Source organism: Chrysemys picta, chromosome 13, assembly GCF_011386835.1.
Source record: "Chrysemys picta bellii isolate R12L10 chromosome 13, ASM1138683v2, whole genome shotgun sequence".
In the NCBI taxonomy this organism is placed as follows: domain Eukaryota; kingdom Metazoa; phylum Chordata; order Testudines; family Emydidae; genus Chrysemys; species Chrysemys picta.
This window is the reverse complement of record NC_088803.1, coordinates 36036694-36062896: the sequence shown is the minus strand read 5'-3', so window position 1 is coordinate 36062896 and position 26203 is coordinate 36036694. Positions and strand designations below refer to the sequence as shown.

Below are 26203 nucleotides of genomic sequence, written 5' to 3'. Positions count from 1 at the left end.
TGTTGTCTATAACTCTGCTTGATGTGTGACTTGTGAGCATAAGGGGAGGGGCACTAGGTCACTGTTTGGTTACATATTTGACACCAATTCAGTCCAGTTTCCCTACTATACTATTAGAAAGTGGACAGTTCTGTGCATCATGTACTCAGTCACAGTGCTGGTCTACACTCCGACTAGGACATGCTAGTGACAGCCTGTTTGTTGTTTGCACATTTCAAGCAGAGTGTCTCGCATGGACAGAGAACTTTTTGTCTGAGAATTGGGATGTCAGAACCAGTGGTGGGTATATACAGTGATCTATAGGACAGTTTCATTGGCAGGGCTTAATAAACAAAAAAATCCTTGTCTTTGTCAGATAGAATCTTGCTAATAGAAAGCTATAATTACGTTTATACATCCTAACACGGGACTAATCGGCAAGGACAGGGCCAAATTCTAAGAATTTTCCTTTTTACACGGAGGTGCTTCTGTTCAGGAAATCTTTACAAATCAAAGTACCCAGATAAACACACTGAAACAAATGGTTATTTTTAAACAACTCACTTGCCAAAGTATAAGATTGTTTCTGGCTTAATGGCTCCATCCAGGTGGACATGAAGTTCTACCTGTAAAAAAAAAAAAAAAAAAAAAAAAAAAAAAAAAGACAGACAACATTCATATAACTGTGAAAGTAATCTCTGGATCAGAAGATGCTACAAATACAGCCAGTGTGGTGGAGTCACAAGATGGGAGCTAAAAGAGAGAACTCAGAAAGCTACACAATATAGAAAAGATACTGGATACGTTATTTATTGAAAGGTTTCAGAGTAGCAGCCGTGTTAGTCTGTATCCGCAAAAAGAAGAACAGGAGGACTTGTGGCACCTTAGAGACTAACAAATTTATTAGAGCATAAGCTTTCGTGGACTACAGCCCACTTCTTCGGATGCATCCGAAGAAGTGGGCTGTAGTCCACGAAAGCTTATGCTCTAATAAATTTGTTAGTCTCTAAGGTGCCACAAGTCCTCCTGTTCTTCTGTTATTTATTGAATGTCAGAAAATTGACAGAATTGGATTCATTGTTCTTCCCGGAGGTCACATTTTTAACATTCCTTTACACGCAAACTTTGTTTCCAGCAACCTTTACACTGCTCAGGAAATTGTCCTACTCATATTTGGTCCCCCAATATGTAGGGGCGGGAAGTGACATTTGCTTCTATCCTGCTCTATCTTGACAGTCATAATCTCTTAAACCCATAGCCCTCATCTGTACCCTTTCAGGAGTCTGATTTGTCTTGTGTACCCTCAAGTTTCACCTCACTTAAAAACTACTTGCTTACAAAATCAAATATAAAAATACGAAAGTGTCACAGTACACTATTACTGAAAAATTGCTTACTTTTTCATTTTTTACAATATAAATATAAAATAAATTAATTGGAATATAAATATTGTACTTACAATTCAGTGTACAGTGTATACAGAGTAGTATAAATAAGTCATTCTCTGTATGAAATTTTAATTTGTACTGACTTTGCCAGTGCTTTTTATGTAGCCTGTTGAAAAACTAAGCAAATATCTAGATGAGTTGATGTACCCCCGGCAAACCTCTGTGCACCCCCGGGGATACATGTACCCCTGCTTGAGAACCACTGCCTTAAATGCTGACTAATCCTGATTTCTGCTCGCTGAGAATGCCTTTCCATAAGCACCTCAGTTTCTCAACCAAAAGCTATTCTTGCTTTGATCACGTTTCAAAATGGTGTTTTAGTTTAGGCCCATTACATGTGAGACAATAGCCCAAATCACCTTTAATTCTAAACCCCTGCTTGCTCACATTTTCAGAGAGAGAAATAATTATTGCCAGGAGCAAGACCTCTTGGAAGATGAAAGACTGGTACCTTTTCAACATTTGGTAGATGTTGCAAATTATTTAGGAGAAAGTTGGTAAACATGATTTGGAAAGCACAAAGTTAAGAGGAAAAAACCTTAATGATAAGATATTTAAGCAATATTTTGTGTGTGCAAATACAATTGTTCTGGGAACACTGGGAGAGAATGAGACTTGCAAAGGAAAATGGGTAGAAGTTCTCAAGTCCATCACAATTATCGAGGAAGAACGGGATGAGATATTATAATTAACTCCAGGCATGTGGAGAGGAGAGAGGCACAGCTTACATCTTTCTTTATAATAACTGTTCAGTGTCAACATACCAGTGCTTGGAAGCAAATGTAAACAAAGACTCTTCTGCACCATGGGCCTCCCACGGAGGCTGTTTCCCATATCTCCTAGGATCATGTTCTCCAAAACTGACTTTTTGGAAAGTGAAAAACATTGAACAGATTCATTTTATTGAAGATGTTGCCACATTTACTAAGTGGTTAAGGGAAGTTTCTCATCTTGTTGACTTGCACTGATGGGAGCTGTGCACGCAATCCTCTGCAATCTCAAGGAGAAAACGCCCCTCAGTTGTTTTTAAAATGTTATCCAAACCAAATGAATCATTTTTTAAAACCATAAACAGGCATTCAGCATGGAGATAAGTGAGGATAGTCATAGTATGAAGAGCACAAGACCTTGGTTATTACATGTATATTGTTGTCCAGGTCTTTCTCACAACTGCATGGATTGCAATGTACCTACCTTGAAACAAACAAAGAGACTCTCCTATGAGTAGAGACTTAAGAGATCTGGACTGTTCAGTTAGAGAAAAGATGAATAAGTAGTGACTTAAGAAAGATATACAAAATAATGAATGGGACAGAGAAGGTAAATGAGGCACACCTGTTCGCTAGTTATCAAAAGGAGAGATGAGGACATTCAAAGAAATTTTAAAGGCAATAAATTTAAGACTTAGAATAAAAAAATTTAATGCAATGCAAATTTAACCTGTCGAACTCATGCTACAAGATATTGAACTCAAGAACTTAATAGGATTAAAAAAAAAAAAAAGACTGGACATTTATGTTGATAATGAGAATACCCACAGTTACATTAAATCCCATAAAAAAAGGAAGAGGTATAAATCCTCTTGGCGTCAGAGCATATGACAACCAATAACTGACAGGGGTTAGAAAGAAACTACCCCTACAGACACGTTATTCCTTAATCATTCCTTAACTGTCCACTTCAGGTCTACTTCTGACACAGCTGGTACTGAGCAAAGTAAAAAACAAGAACTCAACTAGCTGGACTACTAGTCCGATCTGGTAATTCCTGCTACTCTAGGTCAAAGTAGTGGGTTTTGGAGTTTGCTCTGCTCATGCCCATCCTGCTGTCTTTCAGGAGTTCCAAATTTGTGGGCCAGTCACTAAGAAAGAGGTGCCTCCTGCATATAGGGGTTGCCACCTGTCCAGGTTTTCCCAAGATTGTCCCTTTTTTGAGGGAGCTGTCCTGGGAAATCTCTAAGAGTGCTCGGTATGCACTGCCAGCTATCCAGTTTTGTAGGCTAAGGATCATCCCAGATGTCCCATTTTTTTTTCCACCTCAGAGGTGGCTACCCTATCTTCACATAAATCTAATGCAAAGTCCACAGTCCCATTGGAACGTGCCATTGCAGCAAGCCACAGTCACACGGAGAGCTTCGAGTGAGACTAAAACTTGGCATTTGAGCCAGTATTACATAAGGAGCCTGGGCAGATAGCAAAAACATTGGAATGATGGACTCTTGGTGGCCTGAGATGCTGGACAAACAGACTGCTCCATTCAAAACCAACTGGAGCTTTCAGTTATAGTCATCAAGCCTAGATGTCATGCATATATAACAACTTGGCTAAGTACGAAGCATTGTACATCATGGGTGAGGCTACGTTTTAGTCACAGGTATTTTTAGTAAAAGTCATCAACAGGTCACAGGCAGTAAACAAAAATTCACGGCCCGTGACCTGTCCATGAATTGTACTATATACCCCTAACTAAAACTTGGGCCGGGGGGAGGCTGCTAGTGCTGGGGAGGAGGCGGTCCACGACCCCTGCTGGTGCTGGTGGGGAGGGCTGGCGGTGGTGTGCGGCCCGGGACCCTTGCTGGTGCTGGGGGTATGGTAGGCTCCCTACCCGGCTCTGCGCAGCTCCCCTGAAGCAGCCAGCATATCCCTGCAGCCTCAGGATTACAAGCAATGCTTTTCTCTCTGCCCCGATTTGCAAACCCCTGAATGGGACTGGATCTAGTTACCTGAAACACCATCTCTCCAAAGACAGCTTTGCTCCACTAGATCAATGAAACCGTCGACCAACAGGAGACTCATGACTTCAGGAGGCAGAACTTTCATAGGAGCCAAACCAAGACTATGGAACTCACTGCCACATGACATGAAATTGAGCACTAGCCTCACAGCATTCAGATCTAAATACACGACAAACCTTTTTATTTCGACAGAGCTTTTCAGCAATAGCTCTCTCTCGTGTTCTGGCACTCATGCTTCTTTCATTTACTCTTTTAAAACACATACACACAACCTCTGCCAGCAGGCTTGGAAGAGATATCGTTTTTTATTCTAGGGAGGCATTCAGTTTCTATGGAGATGGATGCAAATACAAAAACCCATATAGACAAGGTCAAAACTTGGTCATTCACAGGCATGAGATTTTTACCCATACATGAATTATATGGTTCTAGTAATAAGGACAAGGCTACCTGAGTGGGACCCAGAATGGAATCAGCTGTGGGGGAAGATGGGCAGTAGAGGACAAGGGAAGCAATAGAAGGAGAAAGGTAGCAGCAGGGAAGAAGGGATGGGAGTCAAGGTGGAAGAAGTTAGCAAGAGGGACAGGAGTGAAGGATGTGGATGGAAGAAAGTGCAGCAGCAGGAGGGAGCTGTAGACTATGCAGAGCACAAAGTGATACAGGTCCTGGATCGGTCCTCCTCAAAATGTAAAAACTTGGCAAGTTTTGAATTCTTGGGCTTCAATTCCATACAATGACTGAGGCGTCACTCCTTGGGGGTTTTGGTGGCCGCACAACCCTTTGATGGAATTATAGGCTTGAGGCTCACGATCCATATTTATTCCACATTGTGCCATGTATAAAATCCTAGCAACGTGCAGCTACATGGTCCTACCTCATCTCAAACATTTCCTGCAAAAGCGACCCACAAGTGCAGTACTTTCATGGAAGTGACAGCAACATTAAGTCGCTTCCTTTAAATTGTGGCCCATCTGCCTCTACCCTCTGTTGCTATTGTAAACAAGACACTTGTAAACTGCAGGAGGAGAGTAACAAGGTTGCACTCCATGTCTCCGGGAGAGGGCTCTCTCCCCCTCAAATAGCTTGCGATAAAACAGGGATTATGAAATTGGGCGAGGAGCATCTGAGCAACTCCACCCAAGGTAGCGTGCAGCTTGCAAGGAAAATGCCCAGCACCATCAGGTTCCCAGGGCTGCAAGGAGCTACCCAAAGCTGACTGGAGCCTTTTCTATCCAAATGAAACGGACAAGTAGGGAACTGGATAAGCACAGGAGTTTCCACATTGTTTATCATGGCTGGTTACTTCTTTGTTTCACTCTGCCTCCTTAGGACTGGGGAGATGTACAGGGGTTTTATTTTGGGGGACACCATTCCCTTTCCCAGAAACTCTTCTGCCAGATGCTGTTGGTTCTTGAGGACGTGGATGACAGTTACAAAGATCTAGCTGTTCTTCCACCCTATGCAGTCCAAACATCCAGTGATGTCTCATCCACCTTCACCACTGCTGGGGAACCTGGCCCTCATCCACTGGGTCCATCATTGGCTCTCGCTCATTATTCTGAGCGGGGTCCCTTATCAGGTACTACTTCAAACTTTCTATTGAAGGGCAAAGGGGTGCACACATTGACACCACCTGGCGCCGCCTGCAGGGCCACCCCAGAGATTTGTGGATTCACAAGATTGAACCAGATCTGGGAACTTCGCTACATGATGCCTGGTGCGACACAAGCAACCATGGTCATTCTGGCTGGCACATTGGTCCTCAGTAGACTAGGCACGTTTGGGAAAATCATCAACGGATGCAGGTGTCGTGACCTTATTTTAGATCAATGCGTTCTCCAACAACTAAGGGCTTAGATAAATCAGCTTTCACTGAACTACATCTCTACACAGAGAAGTGCAAATAAGCTAAAGCAAGAAGAGAACTAAGGAATATTTATATTATATCCTTAGAGGGACCAGAACAGTGAGAGATGGGAGAGGCCTATGCTCTCAAGTACATTGCCAGGACAGAGGAAACAGCTACAAAATGATATAATACTAGTAAGGCCTTGCAGTTTGGACTAAGTTATAATTGTGCTGCAGATCAACTAATTCTCTATCAGATTTTTGCCTGTTGTGCAATGTTCCCCCTGAAAGATCCCTTCCATCTGGCCTCCTCGCATAGGAGTGCCAAACAGGCTAAGCCTCCCTTGGCTGGAAGCAAGCTACATCTGCACTGGCAGAAGACAATAGAAGGGATGACTGTGCTTGTTGCTTTATAAAACTAACTCCACAGTGGGCTAAATCAGATTAAGCTGTCTCTTGACTTCAAGTGTTAACTCTTTCAGAGCTGCTTGACAAATGGTGACCTACTGCTCAGTCCATGGAGCATCATCAGTGTTGTGACCAGCAACATGCTCTTCAAGCCACCTTTAGAGATGGCTGAGTAGATGGGACAGGAGGTGCACTTGCTTCCCTTCCGGAGATCTGGCTTCAAATCCTATTTGTGCCCTAGCGGAGAGTGAATTTGTTGATCGTCAGCTGGTTGGTCCTTGTCAAAAATCCACTTTGTAAACTGTCACAATATTCAAGTCTTGTGGAGAAGAGAGGTCCAAGACTGGACTAGCTGATGCAATACTGAAGGTCAAGAGGTATAAGCATGCACAGTGCAGGTACCCAGCATACCTGGCTCTCAACAGGGCCACTTGCCCTTCACTTACACAGTCGGTAAATTCACAGATGGCTTTTAAAAAAAGGCCATCAGATATGGTGACCCAGAAAGGTGTATGTCACCAGGCCCAAATGCTAGAGTGTTTACTCATTCTGTTTTAAGGCCTGCTTTTCCTTTTCACTTAGACCAAAGTTAGGGAAAGTTCCATGGAAGTTAATACATAGGGGGTAAATACCTGGAAGGGTCAAGAGCTATTTAAGCTAAAGAAAAGCATCAGCACAAGAACAAATGGATATGAACTGGACATGAACAAAGTCAGGCTGGAAAGTAGAGGAAGGTTTCTAATCAGAGGGATGAGGTTCTGGAACAAATGTCCCAATAGGAGTGGTGGGGGCAAACAACTTAATTAGTTTTGAGAGAGAGCTGGACAAATTTATGAGTGTGACTGTATGACGGTGTTGCTTGTGATGGTAGGAGGCAGGGCTCAACAGCTCCGGTGCTAACTTCCAGTTTATGTCACTAAATGCTCATGCTCCAGGGTTTCAGCTGGCCACCTGCAGGGGTCAGGAAGGGATTCCAAGTGTATTCTGGGGTGAGGGACTGGGGTTTAAATCTCCTTCCTTAGAAGCATCAGGGATGGCCATAACTGGAATGGGACATTGGACAGAGTGGGCCAGGGCTTTGAGGTGGCACCAAGCATTCTCTGAGATGCTTAGCTGCTTGGATCTTGCTCACATGCTCAGGGTCTAACTGATCACCACATGTGTAGTCTGGAAGGAGTTTCCCCCCCCCCCCCCCATGTCCGACAGGCACTGACTGTGGGGTGGGGGGGGGTCGCCTTCCTCGGTAGCATATGGGTGCAGGTCACTTGTCAGGATTATCTTGGTATATCTCACTTAATTTCCCTGCCACTGCAGAGGCCTCAGTCCCTCCTATTGTCTGCCTGTGGCCATGGGCGGCGGGTATAATAGGCTAGGGAAGGCCCTGCCTTCCCTGGCACTGCCGCCCCCTCCACTCCACTCCACTCCACACACACACAGGTCCCCGCTGCTCGCCATGTCCCTCCTCCTCCTCTGGATGGGGGAAATGAGGAAGGACGCGGAGAGCCAGCAGTTGGCGGACTGAGGAGGCTCGGCCAGACACTGGGGCCGGCAGCTTGGCGGGGGGAGAGGCCAAGGAGCTGGCACTTGGGGGCCAGTGGCTCAGCCTCGCTCAACTCTGGGGGGGGGGCGGGGCGGTGCAGTGCCTCGGCCTGGCAGGCACTTGGGGGCCAGCGGCTTGGTTCAGCGCTCAGGGAGGCCAGCAGCTTGGCCCGGTGCTGGGGGAGGCCAGGCTCTGGCAGGGCGGGGGAGGAGGGTGCCTGGCGGCTCGGGACAGCAGGTTGGGGGGTGGCAGCTCAGCCCGATGTGCCTGGGGCAGGCGGGCCGGCCAGGGCTCCTCCAGTTGTGGGGGCCCCTCACAGTCAGGGCTTCTCCTTTTATGGGGTGGGATAGGGGTTTTGGGAATCTGGCGTGCGGTTCCTTGGGCGGAAGGGGCAGGGCCGGCATGCTAGCCTCCCCAAAGTGGGGTTCGCCCATGCTTGTGGCACATAATAGTAGAGACTGTTCTGGGCTACAATGCTTTGGTCTAACGTTGGTTGTTGGGTTTGGTGTGCAGGCGCTGGGTGGTGTTGGTGGACTGTGATATCTATGCAGGAGTTTGGAGTAAATGATCTGGTAATCCCCTCTAGCCTTAAGATCTATTACTCTAATACTGATTTTTAATAACTGTGTAACGTCATTTATTTCAATGGTGTTACTCCTAATTTTGTGTAAATTAAAGGGGAATGAGGCACTATCAACCTTTCCCCTAACAATTTGACTTTCAGTGTTTCTTTAATTCAATCAATGGTTGATTTGATCAAAATCTAAGGATCCAAATAATTTATATTAATGGTCACACAACTCCACCCCAGTCAATGACTGTTTAATAATTAAAAAGGCCTTTAATTATCAGTGACTTTGCTCAGGTGAATGTATCAGCACATCATTATCAGCATTTTCTAAACCACCATATATTAACATGGACAATAACTGGAAACTACAGTCATTGCATGCTGTATCTGTTGACTCATTCCGTTATTGAATAACTTTGAAAACTTCAAGTAGAAAAAATTAAGAAAGGTCAAAATTCAACATATGGTAGGAGGAAGGATGACCTGTACCCGTGAATATCCACTGTCTGTGAAGCCAAGGTAGTGATCTGAAAAGCGAAATCAAACTTTGAAGCTGCATGATAGCATCATCTGCCCATTCTTGGTTTTTTCCAGTAAACATTACTTTGTCCCTACGTCAAAAGGCTTTTAGCAAATGAGAAAATTCTGGGAAGTCACAAAAATCTTTCTGTCATAGAAAATACCCATCCAGCTTGCAGCCTGTTGATTCCAGGACAGTGACTAAGCATGTACCATATCTAGCACTAAACTTATCAATTCATTCCCAAAAAGCAATTCCCCTATTTAGCATATCATACACACACTGGAAGAAAACAGTCATCTTGTTTGGATACTACTATTTATAAATGGAAGCTCACCCAAAACTATCTAATATTAAGACAGTGGTGAAATTGCTGTGGAAATGGCATCTAGATGTAGTCTCTAGAAGAAAGCTGCCTGTCAGGGGTTGTTAAAATCATCGGTATTAGAAATGTGAGCTCTTGACAGGAAGGTTACAGAAAATGCTGTTCATGAGACAGACGCCACATACTGCTTTCTCATCTCTCCTCTGTTACTTTGTGCTGGGTGTCTGTCACCATTAAAAAAAAGCCCATCACACACATTGAACCTTGGAGGGTTCAGAGTAACACCTGCCCTACATTAGAAGTGCCTCGGATTTATTAGGTGAGGACGACTCAACTGCAATGCTACACGGTCTGTTGGACAGCATATGCACGTCGCACGCCTGCCTATGTTCTCATCCCACTGTTCTATCTGCTACCGCTGCTCTTTTGAATGGGCAGAGTACTGAAAATGAAGAGATTCCTGTTCTCAGAAGCACCTTGCTCAGCTGGTTCAGATGCTTGCTGTCAATTAGGAACTAGTCATGCCTAATGTCTCAGGGAAGTTATAAGAGCTATGATGAAAAGCAGACACCTTGATGCTAATTAGAGACAACTCATGAAATGAGGTCCTTGTCAGAGTACTAATGCTAGTCATAAGGTTGACAGAAAGTGACAACATTTTTCTACTAAGACATTGGGCCAGAAATTCTATTTTTCTACTGTAGGTAACATCTGTCCCCTCCCAAGGATTCTGAGCAACAGGAGAAAGTCATCCACTAAAGCAACAAGGGCTGTATCCATACCACATCCTAGACTGTAGCCTGATTGAGAGGAATCCAGAATACTGGTAGCGTTAGAGACTGCTTTTTTCTAGCTTCTCAATTAGCTTGCTTAGGAAAAACAGATTAGACATCCAAACAGTATTTAGTACAGTCTCAATGTCAAAAAGATAGTTTCTTCTGTATTGTCTAATGCATGTTTCAGTGGGAGTGACAGATCCTTCTCGTCAAAAAAAAGGGTTGACAAGCTCTCACTCTCTACTCTTTTAAAATCCAGGAAGAGAAGGGGTTAGATTCACAGGTGGTAGCTTCAATTGCTTTCTATGCTTCTTATGATGTTTTATGTGAATAGGCTGAATTCCTGGAAAAGGGGCATTATGTTTCTGGTCCTGACCTATGCTTAGCTTGTTCTTGGTGGTCCATGAAGCCAACCAAGTTATCAGCAAATGTCTCTATGAAATAAGATGATAGTTCTTGGCACCAAAAGGTGCCACAACTGAGCAGAGGCAATCTGGGTTCACTAACTGATTTAGGATCTGGAAAAGTTATGCAAAGCATGACTTGGCTACCTATCAGATTACAAATTGCACAGCATTTTTTTTCCTGGATCATATCTTATCTTTACTATCTCCTGCTATTCCACTGATTTAACAGTCAGTGAGATGCATAAACGAGAGAAGCTGTCATTTATGCTTCAGATGGCAAAAAATTAAAGTAATCACTGTGGGTCAATTTCTGCTTTTAATGGCACTGATGAAATGTCACTGATTCTCTGACGTGCCATCACTGTCACCCCAAGTAGGATTTGGTCCCTAACATCCAAGGATGGCTGGGGTTTGACGGCATGGCTGTAAAGAGGCATCTCCCACTGGAGATGGCACACACATTACTGGAATAAAACATGTATAAGAATACCCGTGTACAGACTTTTATAAGTAACTGTACTTTTCTGATGTCAGCTCAAGCTAAGAGGAGAAAAAACTGAGAATGAAAGATCACGAACCTTGTAAGCATCTAGAGGATAATGGGATGATAAATAATGACCACCATGGATTTATCAAAAACAAATCATGCCAGACCAATCTAATTTCCTTCTTTCACAGGATAACGGGCCTAGTGGATGGGAGGAAGCAGCAGATGTGATATATCTTGATTTTAGTAAGGCTTTTGATATAGTCCCACGTTACTCTCATCAACAAACTAGGGAAATGTGGTCTAGAGGAAATTACTATAATATGGTGCACAACTGATGGAAAAACAGTACTCAAAAAGTAGTTCCTGCAGGGGTCTGTATTAGGTCTGGTACTATTCAACATTTTTATTAATGACTTGGATAACAGAGTGAAGAGTAGGCTTATAACATTTGAGGATGACACCAAGATGGCAGGGGTTGCTAGTAAACTGGAAGGCAGGATTAGAATTCAAAATGACCTTGACAAATTGGAGAACTGATCTGAAACCAAAAAGATGAAATTCGATAAAGGCAAGCGCAAAGCACTACACTTAGGGAGGAAAAAAATCAAATGGGGAATAACAACTGACCAAGTGCTGAAAAGGATCTGGAGATTATAATGGATCACAAATTGAATACGAGAGATAATGTGATGCAGTTGCAAAAAAGGCTAATAGAATTCTGTGGTGTATTACCAGGAGCGTCACATGTAAAATATTGGAGGTAATTGGCCTGCTCTATTTGGCACTGGTGAGGCCTCAGTTGGAGTACCGTGTCCAGTTTTGGACACCAATTTTAAGAAAGACATGGACAAATTGGAGAGTGTCCACAGGAGAGCAACAAAAATGATAAAAGATTTAGAAAGCCTGACTTATGAGGAAAGGTTAAAAAAAAAAAACTCAGAATGTTCAGTCTTGAGAAAAGAAGGAGGAGGGGGGGACCTGATAACAGTCTTCAAACCTGTTAAGGGCGGTTATAAAGAGATCAGTGATCCATTGTCCTCTGAAAGTAGGACAAGTAGTAATAGGTTTAACCTGAACCAAGGGAGATTTAGGGTAGATATAAGGAAAAGCTTTCTAACTATAAGGATAGTTAAATACTGGAATAGACTTCCAAGGGAGTTGTTGAATCGCCATCATTGGTGGTTTTTAAGAACATGTTAGATAAACATCTGCCATGGGTGGCCTAGATATACTCGGTCCTGCCTCAGGGTAGGGGACTGGATTAGATAACCTCTTGAGCTCCCTTCCAGTCCTACATTTCTATGATTTCTCAGGAATTGAAAAAGAATAGAGGCATTTTCAGCTGTTTGAAATTTTAATGAGCTGGCAGATGTTTATCTTTTACTTAACCTCCCACTGTGCAGAAAAATCAGGAAGATGGCTCAATAACGTGATGTCTCACATCCACTCTCTTTCTTCCTCGTCTCTTCTTCCTTTTAGTTGAGGATAACTAGCCATAGACAGAAAATTAGCTGCCATCCACTTAGATGAAGTTCCTGTTGAAAGCTGAATTCTGTCCTACCAGCAGCAACCAAAGTAAACCAAAGATTGAAGTGAGTCAAACATGGAAAGAGAGCCAGATTCTGATATCACTTATGCCAGGTTTGCACCACAGTAACTGAGATCAGAAGCTAGCCAAGAGGTGGCTTCTTTGGTGACGTTCTCTGCAAGAGACCAAGGATATGAAACTAAGCATCTATTTTCTATTCTTCTCTCTCTCCTTCTTTATGTTTTCTGTCCAAGTATAAACACAATGAACACCATGATTTGTGTAAGTAAAGTGAAACCTATGATCTTGCTTCAGATGTATTTGTACTGCAAATGGCTAAGTGAAATATCAGAGTACATTTTACAGCTGTGATCTGTGTGGTGTCTTTGGGCAGACAGAATATCGTCACCAGCAAAGACCTGAACAAAACATACGGAAAAAAAAATCTGAAACAGAAAGCCTGTTACAATGAGGGTTCTAAGAAAACAAAAACCACACTATAACCCAAAGCCACTGCATCCTTAGTACATATCCCAAAATTCTATCAACATGTGATTATCAGCACACTGTCACTGAAGCTAATATATATATAAAATATATATAAGCTCCCAGTTTGATTTTTTCTAACAATGGACTACTCTGCCGCTAGAGGTTCTCCAGAAAGCCTAAATTTTAGATAATAAGCTATTAAGGAAAATGGTGTGTGCACACATGTGTGTAGTGACCTTTGTTTTTCATTAAAGGAGACACACTGAGATCAGCTTAGAACCTATCCTTATTTCTGAACCGTTTAATTTCAAACATATTGCACTTTACACAAAAGATGTATTTATCTAAATTCAATAAGACCAAGCAAACTTTTTGGTGTATGTTCATCTAACACAGAATGTAAATTATTCTTTCAATGTGCTGCAAGCAGAACATTCTATAATATCCTTTGTTTTAGATGGTGGTTATAAAGGTGATGGGAGGCTGGATGACTCAGGGAATTGATAATATACATAGCATTTCATCTATAGATCAGTGGCTCTGATGGAACTCATACTGATGGTGACTGTTAGATGATACCTTTTAGTTATTTTGTGGCCTCCGTCCGGATCAAAGCAGACAGGTATCCACCCAAAAATACTACCACTAGTTGCCCCCTTTGTTGGCAGGAGCAGCAGGAGCAGCCAAGAGGCGAAGGACCACATGCATCATGTAGACTGAACTCTCCTCTGATCCTAATGGGGGAATTCCAGGTCAGCATTGAGCTACAATGGCAGGCTAGCTTGGAGGAATCTTGCACTGCTACTGCCCATGCTGTATCCCTGGTCTGCCAATAAACAGGACTTCATTCTCCATGACCATCAATTTGACACCTTTTTCCAGCACTGATTTCACTAGGAGGCTTAATGGGTATGTCATAAACTTGGGTAATCAACAAAGAATCTTCCAGGTCATTCCTAGAAGGTCATCTTTCTTGTCTGCTTTTCCTGCTTGCTCAGATTAACAGAAGGTTTAAATCTCAGTCTCTTAGACCTTTTTCCAATATGGAAATTAGTTCTAAAATTGCAACATTTATCAATATTTTGTGATTTTTAATTGTCTGGAGTGAGTCTAACCATCCCTTGCCCTCCAGTCTTGGATGCTGGGGAGGGGACAGAAGTGGGGTGGGGGGAGAGACAGGATGGATGGATACAACAGACCATGAGCTAAACATCAAAATCTTACCCCTCACATCATTTTCTTTATAGGCTAGCTTGTGCTGCTAGATACTTTTCACTTCACTGCTTGTATTGTTATCAACTCTATATACTGACAGTACTGCTAGGATATATTTTCTGGTGACTGCAGTGAAAGGATTTCATCAATCTCTAGCTCATTTAATGCTTGGTGCTTGGTTTTTTTAATGGTTTATTTTTGCATAAACAATCTTTTTATATGTTGCTTATTTTCCTAAGCTTTGGCTACCCACAAACATCACTCACTGCTATCAAAAGGCGCCAACAAGTGGTGCCGCTGTAGTTGGAAACTACAAACACTTGCAGTTACACTGTGTTAGTGCTGCGTCAGCGACTCTCTCAGCAGCAACAGGTATTGCAGTTCTGCTGTCACAGACCAGGCTTCCTCCTACAGTCCCTTTAGGGTAAGAACCGGACAGCGTCTTCCTGTATGTATAGACAGCGCCTAGCCCAATGTGGGTTCTGCTAACCGCAGTAAAATAATAAGTCAGCAGGATGAGCAAGAGAAAGTGGAAGCAACAGAACACAAACACTTACCAGCATAAGGGTCGATTCTGGCTGGCAAAGTCACCCAAGGTAAATACAAGCCCGACTCCGCACAATGGCCCTTCCCGTGCGGTGCAGCTGGGACTCCCCCACGTTCCGCGTGTCCCCGGGAGACCTGGGTGAGCTCGCGCCGCCCGCCAGCCCTGCGGGCGTAGTGGCCACAAATCTGGCTCTAGGCAGGGTCCCCGCACTGCCCGGGGAAGGGGGGGGAGCAGGCAGGTGACAAGGTAAGGGGAGCCTGCCCCATCGCGGAGCCGCCCGCCCAGGGAAGGGTCGCAGCCCCCGGCTCGGACCCAGGAACATCCACAGCAGGGGGGAGGCAGCCGGCTCAGAGCCGCAGCTCCCGAGCTCGCTGCCCGGCCCGGCGGTGCTGACCCACTTGCTCACCTTGGGCAGGTCGAAGGCGGACAGCCTCTGCCCCGCGTCCCGCTCGATCCTGCAGCCGCTGCTTCCCTCCATCCCGCTCTACTGGCGGGACATCGGGGCTGCCGGGACTTTAGAGCCCGGCCCCGCCCAGCTCTCGCGCCGGCCCCGCCTCGCTGACACACGCCCGCGCCCTTTCCGCGGGGCGCAGCTCGCGGCTCCTCGCAACGTGAGACCCACCGCCCCTTGGCTGCTCTGCTAGGGCGGGGAATCCCTGCAGCCTGGCCCCGCTCCCCTCTGCAGCCAGGGGCTCCCCTACGAACCTCCCTTGCAAGCTGCTTCCTCCTCTCTCCCCCAAAGACCCCGGGCCCCTCGGATCCCCTGCAACCCCCCACTCATGTAAGTGCTATTTACTGTGTAACCCTTCTGCCCATCTAAGTTGGCAGCAACAAGGGCCGGGTTCTGTATCTAGGGGTTCCGTCACAACGAGCCAGTCCACTTCCTGCCGTCCCACAAACTGCTCCGCTCTACAAGCTGCTCCGCTCCCCGACCTGTGAGCTGCTCCAGCCATCCCTTCGTTCGCTGTTCCTTGGGCCGCTCCAACCAGCCCCGCAAAGCTCCGCGCCACTCGCTGCTCCTCCAGTCGTCCCCACAAATTGCTCTGCCAGCTGCTTAACAATATAGCTTCAGGCTCCCCCACTAGTTAACACAGCACTCAGTGATCTCAGCTCTTAATAACTTTAGCTCTTTTGTGATTTCAGCTCTTAGCAATTTCAGCTTATAGTAGGGGAGCCCCAGTGCTAGTGCACCATTGGCCCAAAGTGAATTCAGCTCAGCAGCCTGTAACTAGACTCCTAATGGAATCAAAGTTAGCTCTGACATTCAACAGTGGAGAGAGGAGGTAGTACAATTGGTGTTTCACACCCTCCGAGGGGGACCCATACCATCAGGTACAAAAGCTCTGGTCAAGTGTAGGTAGTCTCTTGGTCTATCCAAGGCCGTGATCAATTGTCTTGATGTTTTTGGTCTTTTGGCCTTGAGATGAAAACCTTGCCTTTGTTTCTGGGACCTTGAAGTAAAAAAATTCTCTAAGTTATTACTTATCCTCATCCTCACTCAATTCACTGAGTTTTGTAACCCATGCCCCTTGTCAAGCAAGTGCTATTTAGGTAATGGTGAAGGACTCACTCAGTCCTTCTGTCATACAACAGTTCCACTGGCCTTGATTTACAGAATCAGGGTAACAAAACTTTATTCTTCCTGCCCCAATAACAGAGAAAACTGGGGATCCCACACCAGCTAAAGTAATGACTTTGAGTTGCTGTTGTTTCATGCCAGGTGAGTGGGTGTGCCTATGCAAACAAGATCAGCCCCTGGAGTTCTTTTCCACACTCGCCATAATTCACCACCAAATGTCAGGGTAGAGCTCATCCTGACTCTGCTTACAACTGCAAGTGTTGAAGATTTGGGCCTTTGGTTAGCAGCCAAAGCACCCTGGAATTATTAATGGGATTCAGCTCTAAAAACAAAGATATCTACCACTTCAGCTGAAGGTGAAGCTCCATCTGCTGCTATGTGACCATTCATTTAACTCTGAATTACAGAGATGATGTTTAAAATGGAAGCTCCTTGTCCCTCAGTAGATAGCGTGTGCCGGCTCAGTTATCAAAACCTGGTATTGATGTGTTTCCAGTTGCTACAGAAAACCTCAAACTGGTTGCCCCATATTTGTTTTTGTCTTTTATCCCATAACATCAAGGGCAGGGACCTTGTCAGGCACTTACTATTATAGTAATAATGAGGTTGCAGCCCGAACGGGGTTTTTTTGGTCCGGAGTTGCTGTGTGTCTTTTAGTGGAGGGATGGTGAGGTCTCTTTTGGGCTGGCATCTTATTGTTCCCTGCCAGCCATGCCTTACGGCTAAATAAACATAACTCTAGACTCTTCGGGCCAGATTTTTAAAGATATATAGGCACCTAAAAATAAGCACCCAGTAGGATTTGAAATAAATGGGAATTAGGCATCTAGGCCTGTGTTTATCTGCAAGCCAGATATAGCATGGCAGTAGTACTGAGAGCTTCCTCACAATGGACGGTAAATCCACAGCCTAACGCATTGAAATCCTTCAGTGGGTACATCTACTCCAGCTGGAAGGTGTAATTTCCATCTTGAGGAGACAGGTCCATGCTAACTCTGATAGAGCTAATGTGCTAAAAAGAGCAGCATCGCTGAGACTTCGCGAGCAGCCGGAGAGACTAGCTTTTCTGAGTATCTACCTAAGGTTTCACAAGGGATCACAGTTGGGGTGGATAGCCCATCCTGCCTCGGCTACACTTCTATTTTTAGTGCACAAGCTCGATCAGAGTTGGTACAAGTACGTCTCCCTGAGCTGGAAATTACATCTTTCAGCTCCAGTGTAGACGTACCCTCAGCTTTGTCTCATGGCCCTTTCAGTCCTGGGCTTCTCTGTTGAGACTGCCCACAAAAGGGCCCACGGTTTTCTTGCACTCTTACCATTCTCTGCTCTCCAATCTCCTATGTCCTGAGATTTTTCCAGCTCTACCTTGGGACCTGTCCCAAGTTCTGCTCCTCTAGTCCCCGGATCTTTCTTTCTCCTCATTGGGAACGCTACATTTAACATTTACAACAGGTTGAAATTGAGATAACAAATTAGCTCATAAAACTGGGTTTTTATCTCCCACAGTGATTTTGCTTCCAACCTTGGGCTGATGTGCTCACATTCTCTTAATCTATTCTTAACCCAAAAAGGGCTATTAAATTGTTTAAACTCACTAACAAACCTTGCTTATCACCCTTCCCTGTCTTTGGACTCCACTGCAAAATAATTCAGTTTCACAATCTGTCATTGGACCTTTCTCACACCCCTGTTTTTATCCCCTCAAAACTGGAGTTCAGAGTTCTAGATCCACCATAGTTCTAGCTTCTTACTTTGCTAACCCACCATGTTCATGGACTTTGGAACATTCTCTCTCTTGTGCAGCCCCTTTGCTTCATTTCCTCCTCACCAGAAGTGGCTGGCTCCAGCTTTCTAACTGCTGGCTTCTGTTGTCAGACACCTGCAGTCACTGAGTAAACTGACAGGTCAGAACTCCAATCTGGTTCTCCCCTTGTGGGGGCAGGACCTTCAAACAGCCTCTACACTTTTTCTTGGTCCTCTAGAATTTAGTTAAACTGTGGCAAACTTCTATGCGGACACTCTTCAATCAATGCAAACCTGGCTTATATCAATTTGGCTTAAGTCTATTCTATACTGAAATAAGCTAAATTGATATAAATCAGGTTTAAACTGAGTTAAGAGTGCCCTCACAGGGGTATGGACCAGATTAGTTAAATTAGTTTTAAAACACACATCTTTAGTTAAGCTGCGGCAACTTTGTGTTTAGACAACACCTGAGTCTCAGATGTGAAATACCTGCAACCCCAGATTCAAATCTCAGCAGAGTGCTCAACAGTTTCTGCTTCTAAGGTATTACATTATAGGTGGGGCTGGCAGCACGGCTAAGGCTGCTCAACACTTCCTGTTAGAAGATCCTATTTTCAATTGTTTTTAAATTTATGAAACTTTAACCAATTGGGCTGAAATTTTGCATGCCAGACATCTGACTTAGGCTGATTTTTTCTGCAAATTGTCAGCCAAAACATTTCAGCCATGGAAAAAACACTGCATGATCATGTAATTAAAGACGCTATCAGTGCATATGCACAAGGGAGCCAAATTAAGGTTGCACAGGCAATCTTAATACTGGCATTTCGTAACTTTTGAATGCTTGACTTTGCAAATGTAATAACGTTTTTTAACATAGGTTTTTGTGCATAATATACATGCAGTTTCCTGTGTAGGGATCTTTTGAATGAGATGCATAGATATTGTAGATCCCATGGCAATGGATGCCTTAGTTTGTAAAGAGCTTTGGGATATATAGGACTGAAAGGTGCTATATAAATGTAAAATATTATTACTTGCTATGGTATGTAAGCAAAGAAAGAGGTTAACACTTCACACATGTATGCTACCACAAATGTTTGGGAACATTTAACTGTTCCTTAAGTTAAACTATTCTCCCTGTCCTAGTTGGGTTTACAATGCATGCATAAATAGGCTCAAATATGGTTTAAAAAAGCTTGTGGCATGGAATCAGAGTGACATCACAGTCATGGAAATGAGGGATGGAGAAGACTTAAGAGTGCTTTCTGCCAGTGCATTTTACAGTTATGTCATTGTCACATTTCAGATGTATTGGTTCGCAGCTAGAGATGTGACAGGGAATTTCCCCAAAATGTGAGTAGCTCAGGAAGTTGCAAAGTTGATACTAGGGAAGATTTTGGGGAATGTAAGTGCTTGGAGGAAGCCATGGCCAAATTGTCTCCCATCTCCCCCAAGCAAAAGGGCTCAGGAATCCTCCACGTGTTCCTCCTACTATTTTGCTCATAGAAGTGAAGGCAAAAATTTGCCCTCTAGGCCAGTGGTTCCCAAACTTGTTCCACCGCATGTGCAGGGAAAGCCTCTGGCAGGCCGGTCCGGTTTGTTTACCTGCCGTGTCTGCAAGTTCGGCCAATCGCGGCTCCCAGTGGCCGCGGTTTGCTGCTCCAGGCCAATGGGAGCTGCTGGAAGCAGCACGGGCTGAGGGACATACTGGCCGCTGCTTCCAGCAGCTCCCATTGGCCTGGAGCAGCAAACTGTGGCCACTGGGAGCCGTGATTGGCCGAACCTGCGGACGCGGCAGGTAAACAAACTGGACCGGACCGGACCGGCCCGCCAGGGGCTTTCCCTGCACAAGCGGTGGAACAAGTTTGGGAACCACTGCTCTAGGCACATGGGCATTCAAACCTTTAATCTGGAAAAAGGCCAGGATGACTTTTTTCAGGCTGCTATGATTTCTAGTGGGTTAGGGGGCCTGCCAACAAAACTGTGGGAACAGAATTAGAAAGAGCTTCATGGGAAACATGTTCAGCTCCATAGCCTTTTAAGGAGTTGTTTGTATAGGTTGAGATTTTCAAAAGTGCCTGAGTGAGTTAGGTGCAGAAGTCCCATTGAAAGTCAATGAGACTTGTGCTCCTAAATTACTTAGGCTCTTTTGGAAATCTCATCTATAGTGCCTAGCATAGTGGGGCCCTGATCCTTGATTGGGGTTCACAATACAAAAAAAAAAATAGTAACCATAAACATAAAAAGAAGAAAGTGACAGATGAGGAAAAGATAGCCTTTTATACCCACATGCAAGCCTCTCAAGCAGTAGTTGCTGGGGGAGAGGGGACTGTCTCATCAAAATGTTCTCACTCATTAACTACTCCCTTCCCCACACCTCATTGCAAGGATTTGTTGAGATCTTTATTTTTGTGCATTGCACAGCACATTATTGGCATTTAACCAACAAACAGCAATAACCTTTATACAATAATTTCGGACAGAGTGTAATTTAGTTGACAACCTGCAAAGAACAATGAAATATATTAGACTTTCACCACTTCCCTTCTCAAGGGATGTGGTGAAAGTCACTTGCATGGGTCTTTTAGAAGCAGAGTGGACAAAACAGTAGGAAATATGTTGCATTGGCCAAAGGGAGATGCATGGGATGATGCAATGGGTCTTTCCGTCTTTAGTTTCTGTTATTCTTTTGTAACTATAGCGCCCTCATGGCCAAGATGGAATCTATTCTGCAGGCAGCTCTGGCCAAGAGAAGGCGCGTGTAGGAACGCAGCAGGAGAAATCCCTTCCACCCCAGGGGCACCTGTTCCAAAGCCCTCAGAGTGAACACACCCACCCACAGGAAAAGTACAATGGATATAACAAAGGGAAATATTTATTTACAGAGGGATGAGAGGAGAAATACAAGGGGAAATGTAGGGGGAGCAGTAGAACAGGGTTGCATTCAAACCAAGGTCCCACAGGCCCAGTGGTAGCACAGTCTGGAAGGGCAGACACTGAGCAATGTGTCTGCACACAGAGTTCAGGAGTCCTGAGCAAAGTTCCAGTCCAGTGGTGAGTCTTGGGTGCTCCTGGTCATCTTCGGCGCCAGTGAACTTTCCCCCAACAAACCCCTCCAATGCCGTCTTCTGCCGCTCTCTGCAAAGCCACACAGAGCGACCACCTCCCCACTTAACTAGCTACAGCCTCCCTCCTTGTTCCCAATGCAGAGTCACAAGCCTCAGTATTCACAGCTCCATGCAGTTCTGGGCAGCCGGGATACTGGGTCCAGATCCGTCTTGTCCTCTCGGGCAATTCCTCCCTGGCACAGTCAGGGCCGGCTCCAGGCACCAGGCAACCAAGCACATGCTTGGGGCGGCACCTGGTAAGGGGCGGCCAATCTTGGGGTGGCGGGGGGTAGTGCGGCACGGCATTCCGCGGGGGGTGCGCTCTGGCGGCGCGGCGCTCGGCGGGGGGGGCAGCGCTCGGGGGAGGTTCCAGCGGCGCTTGGCGGGGAGGGGGGGTGGGCTCCGGCGGCACGGCGCTGGCGGGGGGGGCGGCGCGGGGCGCGGTGCTCGGGGGGGGGGGGCTCCAGCGGCGCAGCGCTCGGCAGGAGGGCGGCGCGGGGCGTGGCGCTCGGGGGGGTGTTCCAGCGGCGCGGCGCTCAGCGGGGGGGGTCGGTGGGGCGGCGCTTTTTTTTGCTGCTTGGGGCAGCAAAGAAGTTAGAGCCGGCCCTGGGCACGGTGCTCCTCCTGGCTCCTGTCCTGGGGTGTCCCCGATCAGCCCTGTCCTTCTCAGGCTTCAGGCAGGTTCTCTGCTGCTTCCTTCGCAAGGGCCCGCGGGCTGCTCTCTCTCTCCCTCCCAGCTCCAGAGCCACCCGCTGGAGTTTCCCTCCTTTTTTTCTCTCACTCTCCCCCTCCCCCCTAGGAAAAAGATTTAAAGGGGCCATGCTGTCTAAACCCCAAAGGGGTTACACTCTGAACCATCCAAACTTTTGAGGCCACATTTTCCAAGGGGCTCCAAAACTCTGGGTGTCAGATTTGCGGGGTCCTCCATTCACACACGCAAATTCCCACATTTGCGCATACAAACTTGTGCAAAAATTGGACATCTGAATGTGCAAACGGGCAGCTGGGTGTATAATTCCCCAATCTGTGTGCACCAACTGGGCTTTGGCACATGCTAGGGTGACCAGATGTCCCGATTTTATAGGGACAGTCCCAATTTTGGGGTCTTTTTCTTATATAGGCTCCTGTTACACCCCCACCCCTGTCCCAATTTTTCACACTTGCTGTCTGGTCACCCTAGCACATGCAAACAGTTGCACCTCCAAATTATGCATAGATATTTTTAAAGGCCCTTCAAAAATATAGTTCCGTTTGCATATATAGTGAGTCTCCCAAGTTGGTTGCCATTTTGAGATTTATTTTTCTTTATTCTTTAGTATCTCTACTGAAAACAATATTCTCTCCTGAGAGCTCTTACAACACAGTGGCCTTGTACAGACATCTATGCCTGAAAGAGATGCCACTTGATAATGGAAGGAATGTAGCTGTCAGTAATCTTCAATTTGAGATTTCAACAGGAGCCCCTGTAAATTTAACTTAATGCGTTAAAAAAATCATCATAAACTATGTCCCACAAGGATAAAAATAACATTGAGGTACCTTTCTGCCAAGAGGAAAGTCGTGCATGCAGTGGAAAGCAATGCAAACTGGGCTGAATTACACATTAAGACGCAGGCACCAGGGCTGCAAAGATTAAATTTATTTTTTCTGCTGAGCAAATAAAGCATGTGATGCATAGTCAGCCATTTGCAGGAGAATGTAAACATTGATGCCATTGTTTATAGCACACAACTCACTGGAGCAACGCTGTGGAAATCAGGTGGATTTTAATTGGCCTAACCTTGATCCTGCCTATCCATCTTTACCATCTTGACTTAATCAGTGGTTGCTATGACTGCCGTGCTATTTATATTAAACCAGAGTTTTCCCACTGAAATCCTACTGCTATATTCAAAGCTCAGTGCTGGCATCTCTTAGCAGCAGGAAAGGCTCAAAAGGCAGAAGAGTCTGAGTTAACTAGCATAGTCTGGCACAGATTGATAGTTTGCACCCTAATGCTACAACAGTGTAAATCTGGTTCTTCCTCCGCACAGCTGGTCCTATATATGGAGTGGATGCACAGAGGGTCTGAATGAGCAGTCATAATTTTGCTCTTTGACTTAAAGACAGTTAATACAAGAACTGGAAACATCAATAATACTTTCTACTTACACAGCCCCATCTTCCAGGTATCTCAAGCAATCAATGTACCTACCTCACTTAATTCCCATAGTTAATATGGGACAAAACTCAGGCAAATAGTGATTCTTGCCCAGTCACTGTATATAAACATTGATATCAAAAGGAGTTTTTATGTATAACAGGTTCCGGTACTGTATAGTCACATTGGTCAAAGGGACTGCGCACCAGTAACTAAGCAGGGTATTTATGTCCTAATTCATCTGTGATGATGGAATCTCACAGTGCTGACACGAGAGGATTCAGCAAACCAACACGTATATGAGAGGTCAGAACTATGCGAGAACCACAAACATAGTTACATGTGGGACAGACAAGAATGTCCCTGGCCATTGCAGGCTGTTGTATCCTTTGTGCTGTTCATGTTTTTCACATAAGGTGTTAAAGCCCCTGGCTTTAAAACAGTTAACAGCGACATGACAAATCTTCCCCCATCTTGCCCTATCATGGGTTGTTACTTCCCAGTTGCTGGGGTCAACCTGATAGTCTTTCAACTTTGACTTCAGTGTTATGGAGCTGATCAGGTTTCCTAATATGATGGTAATATGATGTCAATGTCTCACAACCATATAGAAGCATTGTGAGCATGATTGCCCAATAGACATTTAGGTTAGAGCTTAATTTGATGCCCTTGTCATTCCATCGGCGTGTAACAGCATTCCAAATGCAGAGCTGGCTTTGGTCATGAGAAGGATAATCTCATAATCAATTGTGGCATTCTGTGACAGCATACTCCCTACACAGCAAAACTTCTCCAGGGACCTGAGAGAAGTGTTATTGATCTTAATCACTGTGTAGCCATGAGTATCTCCCAGTACAATACTTCAGTTTTCTTTAGGCTGATTGTACAACCAAAGCGACTAACTGCACAAGTGAAGTGAGCAGTTATAAACTGAATGTCATCAACTGAGTAAAAGGTCCTTAATGAGTAAATCTGCCACTTTCCTATGAGCAACTTCCCATAAGTGCAGAACTGGATAACTATTTCTCTGTCAGTGTCATGAAATGCATCCATAAGCGTAGCTCAAAGAAGGATGGAAAAGAGTGCAGGAAACAGCACACAACCTTGTTCGGTGCCATTGGTGGAAAAGAGTGCAGGAAACAGCACACAACCTTGTTTGGTGCCATTGGTGACCGGAAAGGGGTCTGACCTCTTGCCATTTTCTACCACTCTGGCCATCACCCCATCATGTAAGGACAGAAATAAACTTTGCAGGACATCCAACGATGAACAAAATGTCCATAGTTGAATAGTTTCCAGATTGAATAGAATTAATGCCTATCTTGTGAAAATCATCTTCTCCGAGTCTCAGGGTAGATTTCAGTCTGGACGGGACACTGTAGACATGATCTTCACACTTTGTCAGCTTCAGGAAAAATGCTGGGAACAAAACCGAGGTCTTCATATGGTGTTCATCAACTTAGCTAAAGCTTTTGACTCTGTAAATCATGAGGGAATTCATCTGTACTTATGCATATTTTTACTGCTTCCAAAGAGAGAGATTTCAGTGCCTGGTAGAGCTTAGGGGTATAGGTATTTGTAAGTATTCTAATGCTAACGGTGATACTTGGGGAGAGAACTGCCTGCCCCCTTCCCTTCTAGAATAACAAATGCTACATGAGACTTCACTGTTAGCAAAAACCGAAAGCAAGTAACAACAAGCATTTTATTTTGGCCCTGACTAAATCTGTGGGATGCTGAGGAGCTGGAAATCCATCCGATCTAAACAACATCAGGTAGATTACACACAGGTCAGAGTCGTGCTAAGGAAAAGCATGGCAGTACAGGCCCTTGGTCTGGCCTTCCTCACACGCCATTTTACATTCATGCCACTCCACTGACTTCATCAGAGTTGCTCCTAATTTACATCTGTGTAAGTGGGAGGACAACACAGACTCATAGGGACTAGGATTTGGGGGTATCTGCATCTAAGCGAGGTTAAGGATTGCTAATTCCACCTCTGGTCACAGAGTGTGTCAAAGACGACCCATATCTGCTGATAATACAGGGGCAAAGTGAGGGCAGTGGCTTCAGCAGATGTTACTGAGTATGCTCAGTCTATGCAAGCATGCTCAGTACAAGCCAAGCAGCAACTCTGCGGGGCACATGACCCTGCATGCCCCCACCACATCACCTCCAGCGGGGGCAGCTTTTCAGCCCTTCCTGGGCTCTGCTCAATCTCTCCCCTCAGCCCACTTTGTGCTCCTTTAAACACTCTCTGCTCTCTTCTAAGCAGCCACTGCCAGGTCTTTTTACCTGGAATCTTCCACAGGTTCACAGCGTACAGTCCAAGGGTGCGTCTACATAGCATTTTGGAGACTCTCAGCCCAGGTCAACAGAGTTGGGCTAGCAGGGTTTGAGCTAGCGCTATAAAAATAGCTGTGTGGGCAGTGCTTTGAAGTAGTAGCTTGGCCTGGAGATGGGGTTCTGAAGCCTAGGGCTAGGGGGTGGGCTACACAGCCCAAGATCCAACCCAAGCTGCAACTTCAAAGTGCTGTCTACACAGCTATTTTTAAGAGAGCTAGCGTGAGCCCCTCTAACCTGAGTCCATCAACCCGGGCTGGGAGGCTCACTCCCATGGGCTCCAAAATGTAGACGTATTCCAAGTGGCCCTCCAGGGTCAAAGATCTCCTGCAGGATCCTCCTGTTCTCTGCAGCTTCTACCCCAGCTTTGTCTCCCTATTTCTGCTTCTTCCCTGGCTCTTTATAGAGACCAGCTGCCCTCTATCAGACCTCACTGAGAGGCAGTAAATGAGGCACAGGT

General features: G+C 45.2%; 1 protein-coding gene across 6 annotated transcripts in view; it reads right to left on the bottom strand.

The window, feature by feature from the left end:
• ADA (adenosine deaminase) overlaps nt 1-15386 on the bottom strand; it is a 75635-nt gene extending 60249 nt beyond the window's left edge. For 3 of the 6 annotated variants that reach the window (XR_010592264.1, XM_065565926.1, XM_065565924.1), the window contains exons 1-2: nt 15232-15385; nt 544-605 (exon numbers count right to left, since the gene is read on the bottom strand). Coding sequence is in view for 4 of the 6 variants with exons in the window: in XM_065565926.1 (XP_065421998.1) it covers nt 544-605; nt 15232-15303 (134 nt within the window). In the remaining 2 variants the exon portion in view is untranslated. The other 3 variants (XR_010592265.1, XM_065565928.1, XM_065565927.1) reach the window with 2 other exon arrangements.
• Nucleotides 15387-26203: the final 10817 nt, after the last annotated feature.